An 18,434-nucleotide genomic window follows, 5' to 3' on the forward strand; every position below is an offset into this window, starting at 1 on the left:
TTTTAAAATACCTATACTTGATTAGTGATTAAAAATTAGGGATTAGCAAAAAAAAAAAAGTCTTGCATGACTGGTTTCTTTGAAAATGTATTTCTAATTTCTATATCCCCCCCTCAAGAAAATCCTAAATACGCCACTGAAGAGGATGTCAGATTTTTAGCGCACCATTTATTTCTCTCTCTGACCCACGCACAATCATTTTAGTGTTTTCTTAATCGTACATTTGGTATGCTACGCGTGGGTCAAAGATGGAAAACAAATAGTGCGCTGACATCCCAACCAGCAACAAGTTTACACGAGTGAGCTGGGTATGGCTCCATCATAGATAATAAAGATATGGATAGGACATAATGGTCTTATCATCGGTCTTCGAGGGGAACAATTGAGGCCAAATAAAGTATACCTATATCGAGTATCGACTATCAATATAAAGGAGCCTCAATTGCCTTCCCCTCCGGGAACGCGGCCTGAAATGTATTTAACATAGACGTGGACTATCCATGGTGTCAACAATCAAAGGATCAACTTGATAATCAAACAATTAAGTTTGGCAACCTGCAACTCAGGATCTTTTTATTCAAAGTGTCCTAATGAGTCATAAGAAGGTTAGTTAAATAAACCTATGGTTAGTTGAAGCTATGGTGATGATAGACGACTACCATCACTGGTCGTGAGCTTTGTGATGATCTTTTCCTACTAACCATCAAGGTATTCGATATTGTAAACATAACAATGAAAGAAAATATTTATCAACTGATTACGTTACGTATTACCTACGTATTGTTAACATAACTATTCTACCTTTACACTTTTTCTTCCCCCGTCTCTCACAGCTATATACAGGTTCAGCCACTCTCATTCCACTCCTCCATATGATCGGTATTCTGTCTATCCATCTCTTCTTCAGTCTTCTCGCCCCTCATTTCTCCCCTAAATTAACTTCTGTAGCCACTCTCACTATCTCTTATCATACAGTGACCGAACCACCTAAACCTATTCTCTCTTGTTTTCACTACAATATGTACACTACCCTTAATTAATTAATTTCTTATTCTATCCTCTTTTGTACCTTAACACCTAACTTATTATTCTCATATCTGCTACCCTCACTCCACTTACCTACCCTAACCTTACATTTCTTTTTCATCTTTCCCTTTCATACACCAAACATTCTGAAATCCTGTTGACCCATTTCCTTATCTTCGCCATATCACACACTTCCTAATTCCTATTCACTCAGTCTCTAGTTACCTACAAGTCATCGTACTTGATTATCGGTGAAAATATTTAAATATCATTGAGCGAATTCCCTACTCGAAATAATTACTTAAAAAAATAACATACCTCGCCAATTTTCTAATTTTTAACACGACTCTATTGATAGCCGGAATAGTGTTATACCAGTATAATTACAATACAAATATTGAAAATTTTCGGGCAATACATCCCCTGATCAATTAACAATAATAAAAAAAAACTTACTGAGAAATAAGAAAATACATACCCCGTGACGGAATCAAAACTGCTACGGAACTTAGTCTTCGAAGCACTGAAACGTTCACACATTTCAATCTGCTTATGATATAATATTATTCCCAGTTTGAAAATTTTCACTGACGAATACCATTTCTGAAATAACACGCATCTTATGCAGTAAAATGTTCAACAATATTCTAATGACCTATTCGTTACAGTCTACAGATATTATATAAACCTACCAATAAATACCTAATATTAATTTTTATTACACAGAGTTTGTATTTTTAAATGTTGTATTCAAGGATTTATAATTTTTATTTTTATACCTAACAAAAATTACATTTATTCACAAGTCAGTTATCAACTAGAACTCGACTACGAGTAAGACAGCGTTTGGATTGTTCGGACTGGCGAATAATTTATTATTATTATACATTGCGCCTTTGGTAGGTAGTAAACGTATATGCTTCTACGTTACTGAGTTAACAGATTTTCCGTGACAATAAAAATTTAATTCAAGTCTAAAAAGTAAGTAAATGTAAGCCCCAAAATAATATGAAAATAAACTAACACAACAATCGCTTAAAAATTAATTTAATTCAAATAATGAGATGAACCTTATTAGACCATTTAAATTTTCCAGAACAAGCCCCCAGTTGGTCGCATGCCAATTTTAACCATAACTAGACCATAAGTTTAAAGACATTCTATAATGCATTATCCTGCCGGTGGCCCTAGACACTGTTGGGGAAATAATATTTCTTTAGTAATTAAATTACGATACGAATTATAAGTTACGTAGGTACTTGTCCAATACTCGACTACCAGAATTTAAATTAAAGAATGTGATATACCTAGGTAACCTATCGATCGATTCTAAAACAGAAACTTAACCTAGGTACAAATAATATCATAATATCAAATAGTGAAATGTGAAAATTTGAAGAAAATTTCCTATAGGTATATCCCGTAAAACCCCCAAAATAAAACGTACGTTTGAGGTGTTCTCTTAAAACCCAAATGTAAAACCCGTATCCGTATGCGTCGAAAATGTATGTTTCACATTTAACGAAAACTAAAACTATCGTGACGGAACGGAATTACGAAGAACGTATAAGACAAAAATAATCGTCACCAAGTGGTAGGTATAATCTGCTATGTACTTACAAATCATATTAAATAACATTAATTATTATGTATTTTCTTATTTTATTAGGTATAGGTATAAAAACCTACCTTCCTACTTATAAAACCATTGCCTAATCATTGATTTCAAATTTTAAAAATTATTCTACTATAACAATAAATTAACAGTTGTAGGCAAAGTATTATAATTTAAGGTATTTTTCATAATATCTTAATTTTTGTACACCTATAACAACTGGATTTTAAAAACTACTCTACGCCTAGCGAGTATATAAGTTTGTCTGACAATAAATATTTACATTAGGTCTACCGCGTCAACAGAGTAGAAGAACAAAACTTACGTAATTATTTATTATTCCGGCGAAACGCGTTCCCTTCGAGTGTATAATATTGTCTAGTGTCAGAGCTGTGCATCTCCGCCAAGGAAAATGCATATCTCCGATCCAAAAGTTCAGTCTGGATGTATTGAGATTAATGACATTTATAAAAATAGGCACCTAGCTTAATAACCAGAATGGAACGAAATATGTGAGTACGTATTGGAATCGCTGTTCGTCTCAGACGATTGTCATTTGCCATAGATTATTTATAATTATAACCTCACCGTCCTAATCATAGCAAATATATATATGGTCCTAACCGATGGATGATGGATATTTTTACATTATCTTCAAAAAAACATTTATTTGTTTCTATGCGGTAAATTGAATTCAAATTTACAATATAGATAACGGTTTTTTTACTTGGTTTATTAACAAATTCTAATTGATATAAAATAATAATTAAATAAAAATAGTTTTATTGATCCCAATACTTAAAAATAATGTTTCAAATAAAATAATAAAAAGAATTTAAGAAATATTTTAAAATAAAAAACTTCGACAGTAATTCCATATTGGCAAGTGTTGTTTTCTATAGCTGAAAACTGAATAGTTATAGTATCGAACATAATGGGTACGTAAAAAATAGAAATATAAGTAAAATAAATTACCTTTATTTAATTGTATTTAATTTTTTTTTAATAAGTTTTTATAAAATTGACTTCAACCCATATAAATGTTCTAATTTTATTTTTCAATTCGTTGATAATATATGAAACGAATTTTTTGCTTGGAAAGCAATGTCATAGAAAATTCAGAAAATGCAGTTTATATTTAAATCCGTGGCCTAATTATAAATAATAATTTCTGATGCATTGATGCTGAAGATTAAGGGGGTGGACGATCAGTCGTACCGAAATCGAACATCTTAAACACTTAATATAAACAATTTTTCACACACGCGTCATGGTATGAAAATAAAAAAATATTTATAATTCATATATTATATCATATATTATAAGTTCCCAGTATCCCGCCGGCTCAGTCCACCCCTGTTCATATTGTAACCAAATAATCTATTATAAACACAGTTACTTTTTACAGATATTATAAGTTAAAATTTGGACGAAATTACATATTAAAACCAAGAATAACGATTTTAGTTGTTTTGTTGTAATTTAAAAATAGTAGGTATTCGCGGATTTATGAAACTTTTAGAGTATATTATTATAATATATATACACGATGACACTTTCAAATGTAATTTTTTAGGCAAAAATGACTTTATCCTACTAAATTGTATGTACTAATGCCTAATAATAAAATAAATTACTTTAATCTCAATATTATTTATTAGTTAACGATGTCTTTGCTCAGAATCGTTTTTCGTTTGTTCGTTTTGTATTTTAATAATTTATCCATGGATATATTATTATTACTAATAATTATAGTAGGTGTGTTTGTTCTATTTCATTAATTTATTTAATACTACACCAATAAATGTATACGTCCCTAATCCCTATGATATAGAATATAGATATTAGGTGAACAATAGAAGTTAAGTATGTGACACTAAATTAATAGTTACCTATAACTTATAACGTTGTATTTGGAAAAAAAATTATCAGTTATTAATTAAAATTGTATCTTATGACTATTATCAGTTATAAGCAGGGCTCGGAACTTTATGCGTTTGCATCTTTCTCAGGAAGCTGCATATTTCAAATCTGATTCGATACAAATTCGTTTCATGAACCATACAGTTGAAATACAACAATTTATGTTGCATATTTTTGCATATTTTACTAAATTTATATGATTATGCATATTTAAAGATTTTGAGTATATAAATGCATTTTATGGTAAAAATGTAGAAGAAATCTACAACAAACAAGTTTTTGATAGTTGAATATTGTAAATTAAATAATTTAAAAATAAATAGCCGCCGCACACGGTTTCCTAGTCAATATTTTGAATTATACTATACCGAGTAATAGTTGAAATATTGTGTAAATGTTTATAAATATTATAAATTTTAATCGTCTTATTTAATTAAAATGTTTTCAAGAATATTTATTTTTACCAATAGCTGTCAGTATTGCCGTCGGCGACGCTCGCCCGTATGGTTTATAGTGTTTTTACTAGGAAATAAGAATTGGCCTTTAATGACCGTAATGACCGGCCAGGTTTACAGATTCAGTATTATCAAAAGAAAAATATAAATAAAATATTTATGATTCAAAAATAATTTTTTTTCTCTATAATTATGCTTTTAAATACTTTTTTTTTAAATAATAAATGCATATTATACCGCATATTTTGGTTTTTTTTAGTGCATACGTATGCACATATTTCATTGTTTTTTAGCGCATAAAGTTCCTAGCCCTGCATAAGCTATAACATATATTTCTATAAATTAAACCAAAACATATATATATTAAGTACCTTATATAGGTAAGCTCCTATTAATTATAATTATTCTACGAACAGGGACTGGAAAAACGACGACGACGTTTATATCTCGCGTATTTTATACATTTCTAACTAAAATATGCGCATAAAACACTTGGATAGCACATTTTTCGTGACATTAAATATTTATTTTAAGTCTTAAAAGTAAATTTAAGCCCCAAAAGAATATAAAAACAAACTTACTTTAATTATCGACTCTTTCGGCGGAATCCGTGACGTGTGTGAACTGTGACACCCATGAGGAAACGCTCCAGATTACGGAACTTAGAATATTGTAATTTATGAAAAATAAAATTATACGAAACGCAGTAAGTTTTTTGCTCAAATTTTCGTTGCTTATTGAAATTTTAGAATTTTTAATCGACTGTGTCTTCTGCAACGACTTGGAGATTTGCCATAGATAAATAAATAAATGATATAGATATTATACTAGGTACGTCAATATGATGAATCCACGGATATAATATAATGCAACTTTTTATATCAAAGAGTTCCGTGTTAAGGACCAATTTGTTTATTGAAATTTGATATGACAATAAAACCAAAATAGTTTATAATTTTGAATTTCAATTATAATAATATGATATAGGTATTATTTAAATTATTACTTTAGTTTATCAATTTAATTATTGATTAAGGTGGTGAATAGATATCAGAAGCACAAGAATTTTTTTATAAGAGTATATTGTATTTTATGAATTATTAAATAAAAATGTGATTACTGGATTTTAGAGTTAACATAAAGCCAAACGTATACAGTAAATTCATCAAATACCATAATACCAACTAGATTTCTGAAATTCTAAGTATATAATTTTAGATTCTGAGCGGATCGATGACTGTATTAATTTTATAATGATGTGTTCTTAATTTTTTTTTAATTTTTTAATTATTTGTATTTATTTGTTAATAATAATTAAAACTTAAATATTAGCAGTAATCTTGTTCCTTTCACAAAATGTTTTTTAATTATTTTTAATTTAATTTACATTTATACGTTTGGCATTTATCCCAAAGTGATCTCTTAATTCAATTATGAATTTAATAGTTACATTCTCGGTTACATTAATTGGATTATAAATTAGAATAAACTAAAGTTTCCAGCTTCTACTACAACATTATTTTATATTTTATTTTATGTTATTAATTTTTTAAATGCAGTCTGCACCTTGTGTTGGTGATTTTACACGTAATATAAAAAATGTATACTAGTGATGAGTAGGTTAGGTTACCAACCTGATTGTTTAATCAAATTATTTACACGATTTCAATAAAAAAATATCTATGAGGTAAAACATCCGCATTTCTATTAACTATAAATTCATAATTGTATGAACTATACATGTTACATATATTTTTCGAAAAAATTATTTGTGTATTGTTATATTATATTATAATGAAATTAATAATTATAGTAAAATATATAATTGCAAGACATTTAATACCTATATCTATAGCCATCTATAGGGTATAAACTACACTAAAAAAGCTGTAAGTATGCTAATAAAATATATGGGGTGTATAATGTATTTATGTATATAAAAATATAAAATATAAAGATTAATAATATTATATTGTTTTAAATATATCGCGCAAACCTAAAGTGATAGCCGGCGTATAGTATAACATGCAAAAAGTTGCGTATTAAACTTAACTAACCTATAACGAAGACGGTCTCGCGTATTTTATACATTGCGCTTTTGGGATTAAACTTATAAATGCTTCTACGTAACCCAGTTAACAGATTGTCCGTGGCAATAAATATTTAATTTAAGCCTAAAAAGTAAATGTAAAATAGTAATAATATGAAAACAAACTTACGCGTAAGCATCGACTCTTCCGGTGAAACCTAGCTAGAGTGCCGCCGCCGCCGAAGAAACTATATTTATCCATCTTCATCTCGCTCTGAACTGAAACTTGAAAGTATCAAAATATATTATGAAAATAACCTGAATACCTGATCATAACGAAATGTGTGAGTTTGTGTTAGAACTTACAATATAATGTATACGACTCATAACTGTCGGTCTATATCGATGGCTTATTACTTATTTGTTCACTGAAATTATTAAAATTGTTTATCGTCGCCGACGAATGTCGACAATTGACGATTGCCATAGATATTATAAAATATATTATTTACTATGATAAATCCATAGAACTTTATATTATACTAAGTATCTATACTAGATATACTATACAGTCTATTGATAAATATTAAATCGTATGTACTTTTACAGAAAGTACTTTGTGATCAGCAATGTACCTATTCTGGTTATCTATTTCAGTTATAGTTCGCATGCCAAATTTAACTGTGCGAAACTGGTCCGCAAGTTTAGTCCGACATTTTATTATTCGAATGCATTATCCCACCAGTTCCTCTAGACACAGTGTTTGAGAAGTTATATTTTTTTGGTACCTAATTAAATTACAATATGAATTATTATAAGTTACCTATGTAGGTACTTGTCCAAAACTCGACTACCGGGATTTAAATAAAAAAATGTGATTTATAGGTAATCTATTGGCTATTGATCTATTATAAAATAGAAATTTAACCTACCAATAATATCCAATTATCAAAATCCATTTTAGTTTTTGGTGTAACTTTAAGTCAAATGATCGTAGATAGCTCCCACATAGCATGCAAATGTTAAATAAACATAAAATCAAAGTAGGCAAGTCAATGTTTAACCCTGAATAAGTATTGCCAACCAATTGGATATCAACTAAATTAATGTTAATTTAACACACTATAAATATGAAATGACATGGAACTCAATATGAAATAAGTATATATACTTAAAGGTTTAAAAAACCTTTAATCGTCAAGGTTCGTTAAGTACTCTTTAAACATTCCTTAATATTGTTTAATATTGAATAGATATTCTTTTAACACCAATCAACCGTTCATATAACTTTTTTCACCTCCGATAAATGTTTGTTGAATATTGAGCAGATCGTCGGTTTTTAACTAAAATATTCTAAAAAATAATTATATAGGTATATTTACAGCAATTTTTATACAATTAATTAATAGAATATTTACAGCAATTTTTATACAATTAATTAATAGAATATTTTATAATTAAAATGTAAACTTAATAATTGCATAAAATTTATCTTTATTATTTCAAAAATATTCAAAATATTTAATGTATTACATATTCAACATATATTGTTAGGCCCTATAACAATATAATAATAGTAAAACATAATGTACCTATACATTTATTTAGAATATAATATAATAGTATATATATAGTTGAAATATGATATAACTAAAAGGCAAACCTAGCCTAGCTATATTATATTGTACATAATAATTACAAAATTAAATGATATTTATATTCAATGAAACATTTCTTTTTTATGTTGAATGGTGCTTGAATGAGATAATACTTAATGTATTTTTCAATTTCATCGGTCGATGATTCATTATTCAATCGTTTAATTGATTTAACAGCATCTGAACAATAAAACAAATAACAATAATAATTATAAAAACAAAAATTAATAATTGCATTTTAATGGTAGAAGGCATATTATTATAATATATTAAACACATATTCATATTCCATCCATTAAACTCATATAGACCGGCATATATTACATTTATATGTATAATTATTATTTTAGATAATATAATATATCAAATATATAGGATTAAATTGCTTGAATCAAAGAAAAAGTATTAAATCATAGTTATAGCATTATTAAAATAGTTGTTTTGGAATTAAACATTTTGTATGTGAATATTAGTAATTATTAACTTCCATAAATAACTTATTGACTAAAATATATAATGAAAGTTATTAATTTAAAAAGGTAGCTGTTATATAAGACTTTAAGAGTATAACAAATTCTTAGTTATATTATATACTACCAGTTATTCATAATATTATAATATAATAGATAAAGAGAAGTAATAGAAGAATTTATGAGTGCATATTACGTAAAAATAAATAATATATTTACAACATATATAACTTACTAAATATAACTTTTGAAATTGATAGATTTGCAAAACATTTTTTTTTATTTGCTCTGCCATTAAAAGAATATAAGGCTAAGATGTTGTCAGTGAACAAATATCCCATGATTCTTTTGACCATGACTTTGATACTTTTTCCGCCAAGTCCAGCTAACTGTTTAGTCTAAAATGTAATAAAAAAAAAAAATAAAGTTTAATGTCATAAAATATTAAACCTTCCATATAGTACTATAAGTATGTGTATTATTATAATATAGTGATTATATCTATAGTAAAAATATATTTACATGTTACCTAAGTTAAGGACCTACTAAAATAATGTAGAATAGGAATAATAAGATATTAATAACCATTTAATAATTTGAATTTGATAAAAAATATATAGATTTAATGTAATATGTATTTAATGTTACTAAGTCAAATCATTTTATTCTTTAGTAAAAACTTTTAATTTTAACCTTTAAAATCATTCAATAAATAAAAGCTATACATATTTCTGTAACACAGAAGTCAACTAACACAAGTCCATTTTTTCAAATATTGAGTCAGTTCTATTGTTGGAATATTCTTTCTGTGATCTGTTTAATTGTATTTTAACGTAAGTCCAATTAACAATAAATTGATAGATAGTAAGAAGTATACTAACTTAAGTCCTAAACTATGATAGAAGTATAGAAACGTATGTCTAGAGTGATACATAAGAAAAGTAAAGCGAAATAATATTTTTGAAATATACAATTGTAAGTGCATTGCAATACAAACATTTTTGTATTGTCTCTCCAGTAAAAATGTCATTTTTGTGACTTGCGTTACATGACTTCTGTGGTACAGATTTATTTAACGAGTATTTAATTACATAAAAATGATTTATCATAATTAAAACTAGGCATGAATGCATAATGAAAATATGTTTCACAATAGGTATATAGTTGTTATACGTTTTGTAAACAATAAAAAATACATTTGTAATCGATTTAGTCTAAATAATTGAACTTGAAACATTGTTTCAAAAACCATTAATTTAAGAAAAAAATTGTCTATATTTTATGAAGTCTAATTATAAATGAAATTACTTACCAATGATGCATGGTATTTCTTATCTGTTCTTCTATATTGTCTAATGTATCTTCTTCATCAATTGGTAATAAGCAGTCCAAATTAGAATATTCTAATGTAAGATCATTAGATGCTGTGTTTCAATACTAAAAGATTGTATAAAATGAGTTCCTTAAATTGATCTTCTGAAATTATATATTATACATCATAATTAAAACATTTAAAAATAAAACATTAGAAGGTTACTATTTTTACATACCTGAAGAATTTTTAAATTTATTTGGTTTTGGAGGCGTTTTTTGTTTATTTTCTAATACTGCAACATAATATAAGAAAATACAATAAGTAAGTAACATAATCCTAGTAAATTGTAATCATTGAACAGTTATAATTATATTATATTTTTAAACTAACAAGTAGTCAACGGTTGGCTTAAGTTATCTGGTCTAAATAATTGCTTGGATACCGCAGATCTCGCTGCAGATGCTTGTGCTATATTAGAAATACAAATTAATATGTAATGCTTTTCTTGTTATATAGGTATAGTACAATTTTGAAAAACACTATTAATAATTTTACCATATGTTTCTAATGGTGAATACTTCTGAACAGTAGTAGGAGATATTTCTTGTGAAAGAGCTATAAAAACAAAAATTAGTGTAAAACGTTTGTAAGACTATATATCAGCGTATTATATACTATACTCCGCGCCACGAGAGAAGGAACCCGTTTCGCGCATGCAGACTAACGGCAGCTAGCGTTACTAGGCTCCGTTTCCCCCACTCTGTCCTCTACAGTTCGCGCTGTGGCGTGCATACAGCGTGAAATATGCGATATACAGAGTGGTTATATTACATTATAATTTGTAATATCGTATGTCACGTGCAGAACAAATCATTTATTTCCTATCACATATTTATCAATTTCGTTGGACTTACAATTTTTTTTACTCATATATTTGGTGCATATACACCAACAACTTAATTTTAATCGATTTTTTTTAAGTATTTTGATCTATAAAAACAATTGTTGAATTAAAATTTTTTTTTAATTGTACGTAATTATATTGTAGGTGTCTAACAAAAAACACAAGTAAACAAATAATACGAAACAAAATAAAATTATAATAATATCGTCCTTCGAAATATTCAAAACTACTTTAAGTATATTATACAACTCTGAACAAATAAAATATTCTACAGTTACATACAAAACCAAAAATGTACATATATACACAATATATTCTACAGTTATATACAAAACCAAATATGTACATAAATACACAATATATTTTACAATTATATACAAAACTAAAAATATACATATTACATACACAATATATTTTAGAATTAAATACAAAAAATATTACTCGTCAGAAAAATCAGACGAAGTGTCACCAGTGATTGTCATTATATGATCCTCATCATTCATCATTCTGTCAGAAATTATATCGATGTCATCGAAAGAATTATCGAAGAAGCATTATCCATTACTATCACGCAATTGTCCTTCAATCGGGGCAAAACTCCACAAAACCAGTCGTAAAATGTGTCCCCGTTCATTTTGTCGTGGTAGTCTGCTGTGTTCTTTTTCGACTCAAAACACAATAGACCCCCCTCGACGAAACCATCTGCTGAACCGATATGGACAACTATTAACCGCTTGCCTTTACCTGACGGATTTTTTGGGCCTGTTGTTAGTCCTTTCAGGAATGCATCAGTATGCGATTTCACAGAAGTATCAATCCATACTTTACTGCTACACTCGCCTGCGTTTACTCATGTCTCGTCTAGAAAATATATTGTACGACCTTCATCCCGATAACGCCTTATGTCCTCGATATACTTTTGTCACCACACCACAAGATCTGCCCTTTCAGTTAAAGCGCTATTGCGGTTTCTTTTTGTAAATTCAAAATTTAATTCTTTTAATACTCGCCGCAAAGAAGTAAAAGGCAAATTCGGAAGATCTGGATCGTCATTTATGGCTTGAACAATTTTTTTGATTGTGGGAATTTCATTTCTGAACCCTCAAAACCCGTGAATTTTTTTGTCGAATCGCATTTTTGTTGAAATCGTCAATTTTATCAATAATTGTAGGACGGATTTTGGTTTTATTTGGTGACTTGCATTCACCCGTGTTTTTGTACTCACTTATTGTCTGAATAACTTTACGCATTCCAATCCCAGAATCAGCTGAAATAGACGCCATCAGTTCTTTGTATTTCATGCCCGGCTGTTGTTGCTTTTTCGCCTTGTACAGATTGACAATCATCAATTTGTGCCATTTTCCAACAAACTGAAACAATAATTATTAAATTATTTTAAAACTATACGACGTTCAAAGATGAAAATTATTTGATTCGTTCATAATTTAGAATTTACGAATAAAGTAACACATAAATATAAGAAGGTTTTTCTACGAATAAAGTATTAATTATTAAGAATAAAATATTTAAAATTATAATTATTATAATTATCATAATTAAAAAATTCTTACCCGTCCTTTTTCATTTTTTTTAATGGGTGAAGATATTTTTTTAAAGTCGACGTTTGGCTCAGCAGATGTGGTAGGATGATTGGTTGATGGCAATTCGTTTGAAGTATTCATTTTAAAAAAATAACGTGATAAAGTAACGGTAGTAAAAAAATTAAACAGTCAACGGAGTGAAAGTAATCGCATAAACGTAGTGACACAAACGTATTGACACACTGTATCAAGTGCACGGAATAACAAATGATACATACTATACAGCGTTCCCGACCGTTAACGATTGTGATCGAGCAACGACGATATTTCAAATAAGTGGGGATGCGCAGAGTCGGTTGCTATTTGGTCGGGACACGGGTTCCTTCTCTCGTGGCGCGGAGTATAGCCTTAAAATCATATTATTTATATATACTAACAATGGTATTTAGTCATCTTCATAAGAGGTGCTGATTTAATTTTTTTCTCTGTGTTTTGAGTGTAATTTAAAATATTTTTAATTTTTTATATGATAGAAAAATTGCATTTTAATAGAACTAATTATTAGGTATACATACGTGATTGAAAAGTTTCAGGAGATGGATATCCTTTTCTAGGAGATTCAGATAAATTTCTCTTTTTGTTTTTTTCTGCTCTTGCCAAATTATTAGGAGAAAGTACAAAATGTTTATTTCTTCTATAAGGTGACACATTTTTCACCATGCAGAAATTATCATCAACTGTAAACGGAAATATAATTAAAATTTTTTTTTGTGAAACAGTTTGGACAACTATAATGAAATTATTCAAGTAACTAATATTCTACAAGTATATTACATAATTCCCCAATTCCCCCAAAAACATGATTAGAATAAAATAGTATTATATATCGATGGTGTTTTGTTAAAAGGGCGTATACCACCAAAAATGGAAAAATTAGTTTTTCAGAAAACATTTTCAGAAAAAATAGGAGCATAATCTGTAATATTAGAGTGATTAAAAATATTGAGGATTATTCTCTATATAGCGGATAAATGAAATCCAAACGCCCTAGAGAAAATATGTATATTTTTAAGGAAAATGTTAAAAGGGGGTATACCACAGGATATATAATGTCTTTATTTAATGTTGAAGAAATAGATGATTATGGAGAGAAGAAAAGAAAAATAGCTGCCAGAGTAAATAAGAAAACTTGTAAATTATATGGTGAGTCTTATAAGAAACTTAAAAAAGGTGGGAGCATTGTAACAGTTGATGAGAAAATTATAAAAGAAAACCCTTGTTCAGGAAAAAAATGTACTAATGAATGTAATACAATAACAGAAGAGGAAAGAGTAATACTATTTAATAGATATTGGAAAGAGTTTGATCGTACTAGGAAACGAGACTACTTACTAGGCTGTATGAAGAAATATGATGCAAAGAGACAGTATACTACTCATGAAAATAACCGTTTTAATATGTACAAATATTGTTTTTCTTTTAATGATACTACTAAAGTTGTTTGCAGAAAGTTTTTATTAAACACATTGAATATAACTGAAAAGTTATTAAGATTTACAAGGGACAATAAAGTTGGTATAAGTTTATCGAAGACTGATGACAGAGGTAAAAAATCAGCACTTAACAAAATCTCTGAAGAAGTTATAAAAAGTGTTAAGACATTTATAAATAAACTACCAGCTGTACCTTCCCACTATTGTAGGAGTTCCTCGACTAAAAAATACATTGGCAGTGAATTTCAGAGTCTTGATTATTATAGAATTATAGAATCTATGTTGAAGATTGTAAACTAAACAATAACATAACAACAGTTTCAAGTGCAATATTTCAAAAACTATGGAGGGATCAATATAATATTGGTATACATGTTCCTAAAAAAGACAAATGCACCAACTGTGAAGCTTACAATAACAGAGAAAATTTAACCGAAGATGAAAATATGATACAAAAAAATCATCTAAAAGAAAAGCAGTATACCTATGATGTATTCAAAAGCGATCAAGAAAGAAGTGGAAAACATGGATTTCTATGTTGCAGCTTTGATCTCCAAAAAGTATTGAATACACCTGCTGGTAATAGTATGTTATTATATTACTCTAGGAAATTAGCTTACTATAATTTAAGTGTATATGAAAGTAACTCAAAAGCAGGATTTTGTTATTTGTGGTCAGAGGTTGATGGTCTTAGGGGATCGAATGAAATAAGCAGTATTATATTTTCATATTTGAAATCTGTTGATGAGAGAAGTCCTATTATTCAGGACATAGCTTTGTACTGTGACAGTTGTCCTGGGCAAAATAAAAACCACAAAATGATTTCAATGCTACATTATTTTCTTGTAAGATGTTCAAACAATATCAAAACTATTACTATAAATTATTTACTTCCTGGTCATACCTATATGCCAGTAGACTCAATACATGCATACATTGAGAAAAACATTAAAAAAAAAATTATATGGGCCCCTTCTGAGTGGGCAACAGTAATTAGAAACTCTAGAATAAATGCTGGTCCCTACACAACAATTGTTTTAAGCCATACTGACTTTTTAGATTGGACTTCTGTGTACAATTCAATTTTTAATAAACCAAAAATGAAGGTTACTAATGATTGTCAAGTAAAATTCAAAGCAATAAGAAGTATTATTTTAGTACAAGATAATCCAAACAAAATTAAATTTAGTTATTCATTTGAAAATCAGATTTATAATATTATTGACTTGGAAGCAAACAAACGATTAAGATCATCTGATTTAACTTTATTAGCTAGTCCAAAACAACTATACACGAATAAATTGCCTTTAAATCCAGAAAAATACAAGGACTTAAGTAATTTATGCACCAAAAATGTTATTCCTATATGTTACCAACAAGAATATTTAAATCTACCATATAAATCAGCAATAAGAGATAATCTTCCAGAAACTGATGAAGATGAGTAGATGTAAAACTATAATGGATTTTAAATTTAGTTACCTAATACATTTTAAATCTAAATTGTATTATGAGTTAATTATTTTAATTTGTGATAAAATAATATATTTGTTTTTTTTATAATATTAATAGCAAAAGAAAATGCTTTTAGTTTGATAATAAGTTTACAGGATTTTGTATCATGATGTATTTTAATAGTTATGATTTATTTTTTTTATTTGTAATAATATTATATTTCTTGTTTTTACAATATTATGATACTTATTTTTTTTTCTTAAATATTAACTGTTTTTTACTTTGTTGTTTATAGGTATATAAATTTCTTTGATTTTTTAACATTATATTTTTGTGTTTTATAATAATGTTATCAGTAAAGGAAATTAAAAATAATATTGTTTTGATAGCTTTCCAAACATTTTCAATTATAACACAAATAATAATATTATTATTATTATTATTAACTATTATTGTTAGGTAGGTATAATAAAAACAATTATTACTACTAGTTGTACAGAGGCTTTCAGAAAATCTGTGATGCAAAAAGGGCGTATACCACATAAAATAACTTTTGACAATAAGGAGTTCAAAATATTAAACTAATATAAAGGGTGTGTAACCATATGTATACATCTTTAACGTACAGGCGTTCGAAAATCTATGTTGTAAAAGGGCGCATACCACGACTTCTATCACTTTGAATGATGATAACTATAATTCACATATTATGTTTAAGCATTTGAATGATAAGTTTTATCAAATTATCAACATATCTTCTATATGAAGGTATAACCGAGATCAACCTATTTTAACGGTATAATTTTTAAAAACACTATTTTGCTCGTCCTGAACAATTTCAATTATGTGGTATACGCCCTTTTGACAAAACACCATCGATATATAATATATTATAGGTAGGTACATACTAGATTCAAAAACTGGAGTTTTTGATGGTGATTTGACGAATGTTCGTATATTTTTTGATGGAGTAATGAGCATATCATCAACACAAGCTGTAAAAAAATATGAGTCATTAGAAATGAATATAGAGAACATAAAATTAAATAATATACTATATTAATAAATCATTGAAAACTTACATTTCTTAGACAGAGAATTAATGTTATTTGTACTGGAATTATTATCACCTACAATAAAGATTTTTATAAATTTTGAAGTACAATACATTTTAGGTAGGTATAGTTATTATAATTATATATTCACTTACCAGAATCATAAGCTGGTAATTCATAATTATTGTCATCGCTATCAGTTTCAATGTCTACAAAAATAAAATAAAAATAATACACATTTTATAAACATAAGTTAATAATTGTATAAAGTACTATTAATAATAAAATATTTTTTTCCAATATTAATTAAATTATTAAAGAAGGTATACTATACATAATATAATCATCTTACCTGATTTGTCAGCGCCATATACCGTTTTTTTGTTATTACTGCAATTATTACCAGATTTTGATTTTTTTCCATTATTTGTATTTTTTATTTTAGAATAATTGTCATCTTCAGTAGATGATAAATCCGAAGTGATCAATTATTTTTTGCATTTCGTTCGAGCAACAACGATTCTAAAATGTATATCAAAATAATTATAGGTTATATTATTATACAATGTAGTTATTATTTTGTAAAAAAAATATAAGCTTACAAATATTTGTAGACAATGCCCTAGCTTTGAACCCTCTAGTATTTGGTATACATTGGTTTTTAATAAAACGTTTCACATGGGTCTTAGGCCAAGCACATGTATCATCTTAAAACCATGTGCTAGGTACTACCTCTACTCCATTATCTTTAAAGAAATGAATAACCGACCACGTCATATTGAATATTGTACACAAAAGTAAATGTCAATCAAACGATTATATTAAAATTAAATGCATTGAATTCCAAATTACCGACATCAGTACGCACTATTATAACAATTAACAATGTGAGTACACGAATAACAATTTATAGAGTAGGTACGTGATAATATTGAACCGTGATCACTGGCGTCGATTATCGAAGCGAGTTAAGAAAACACGTTGAGCAATAAGCCGTTAAGGTTTAACAACAAAATGTTCCATGACGCCATGACACCCATGAGAGAAAACTATAAAAGTAAACGAGCCGAGTAGCCGACCTCGCGTCCCGTACCCCGCCTATATGGCAGTACCGTTTACGAATACGGGTAAACAAGGTTATAACATCAAGTTGGTTACTAGCTCGTTTCCTAGGTTTAGACTTCAGATCATAGGTAAACGTTAACACAATCAGCTGATCAGCGCCTTTGTTGTTGTTTAACGTTCCGTTTCCCGGGTTCGGGTTTTCGTGATTAGATCAGTACCAGATACCTACAACTTATTAGGTAGGTACCTATAATATTATTTAATACAATAATATATGTATATAATATTATACATATATATTATGTGCTTACCAAAGTCCCAAATGGCAAATAGACGATATTAATAAATAACAACTCTTGAGATTTGTAAACTTGTAACTTTTAATGAAGTATACTCAATAGTCAGTATCTGCTTCAATATGAATGGTTTG

At 27.9% G+C, this 18,434-nt stretch overlaps 1 protein-coding gene across 4 annotated transcripts; it reads right to left on the reverse strand.

Moving 5' to 3' along the window:
• Positions 1-8,391: 8,391 nt before the first annotated feature.
• Positions 8,392-17,995, reverse strand: LOC132946818 (uncharacterized). Of its 4 annotated transcripts, none has more exons than XM_061016898.1 (13): positions 17,542-17,995; positions 17,292-17,461; positions 17,095-17,148; positions 16,967-17,014; positions 16,793-16,879; positions 13,512-13,673; positions 13,374-13,421; positions 11,047-11,106; positions 10,882-10,959; positions 10,727-10,783; positions 10,489-10,649; positions 9,412-9,574; positions 8,392-8,886 (listed from the first exon to the last, which is right to left on the reverse strand). In XM_061016898.1, the coding sequence occupies exons 5-11, from the start codon at positions 16,863-16,865 to the stop codon at positions 10,594-10,596; spliced, it is 534 nt and encodes a 177-aa protein (XP_060872881.1). In that variant the 5' UTR covers positions 16,866-16,879; positions 16,967-17,014; positions 17,095-17,148; positions 17,292-17,461; positions 17,542-17,995; the 3' UTR covers positions 8,392-8,886; positions 9,412-9,574; positions 10,489-10,593. The 4 variants fall into 4 exon arrangements, with proteins under 4 accessions (XP_060872881.1, XP_060872880.1, XP_060872879.1 ...); XM_061016897.1 differs by having other exon boundaries at positions 9,422-9,574; positions 10,489-10,652; XM_061016896.1 differs by having other exon boundaries at positions 10,489-10,652.
• Between the last annotated feature and the right edge of the window lie 439 nt (positions 17,996-18,434).

This window comes from Metopolophium dirhodum, chromosome 6 (assembly GCF_019925205.1).
Source record: "Metopolophium dirhodum isolate CAU chromosome 6, ASM1992520v1, whole genome shotgun sequence".
Lineage (NCBI taxonomy): Eukaryota > Metazoa > Arthropoda > Insecta > Hemiptera > Aphididae > Metopolophium > Metopolophium dirhodum.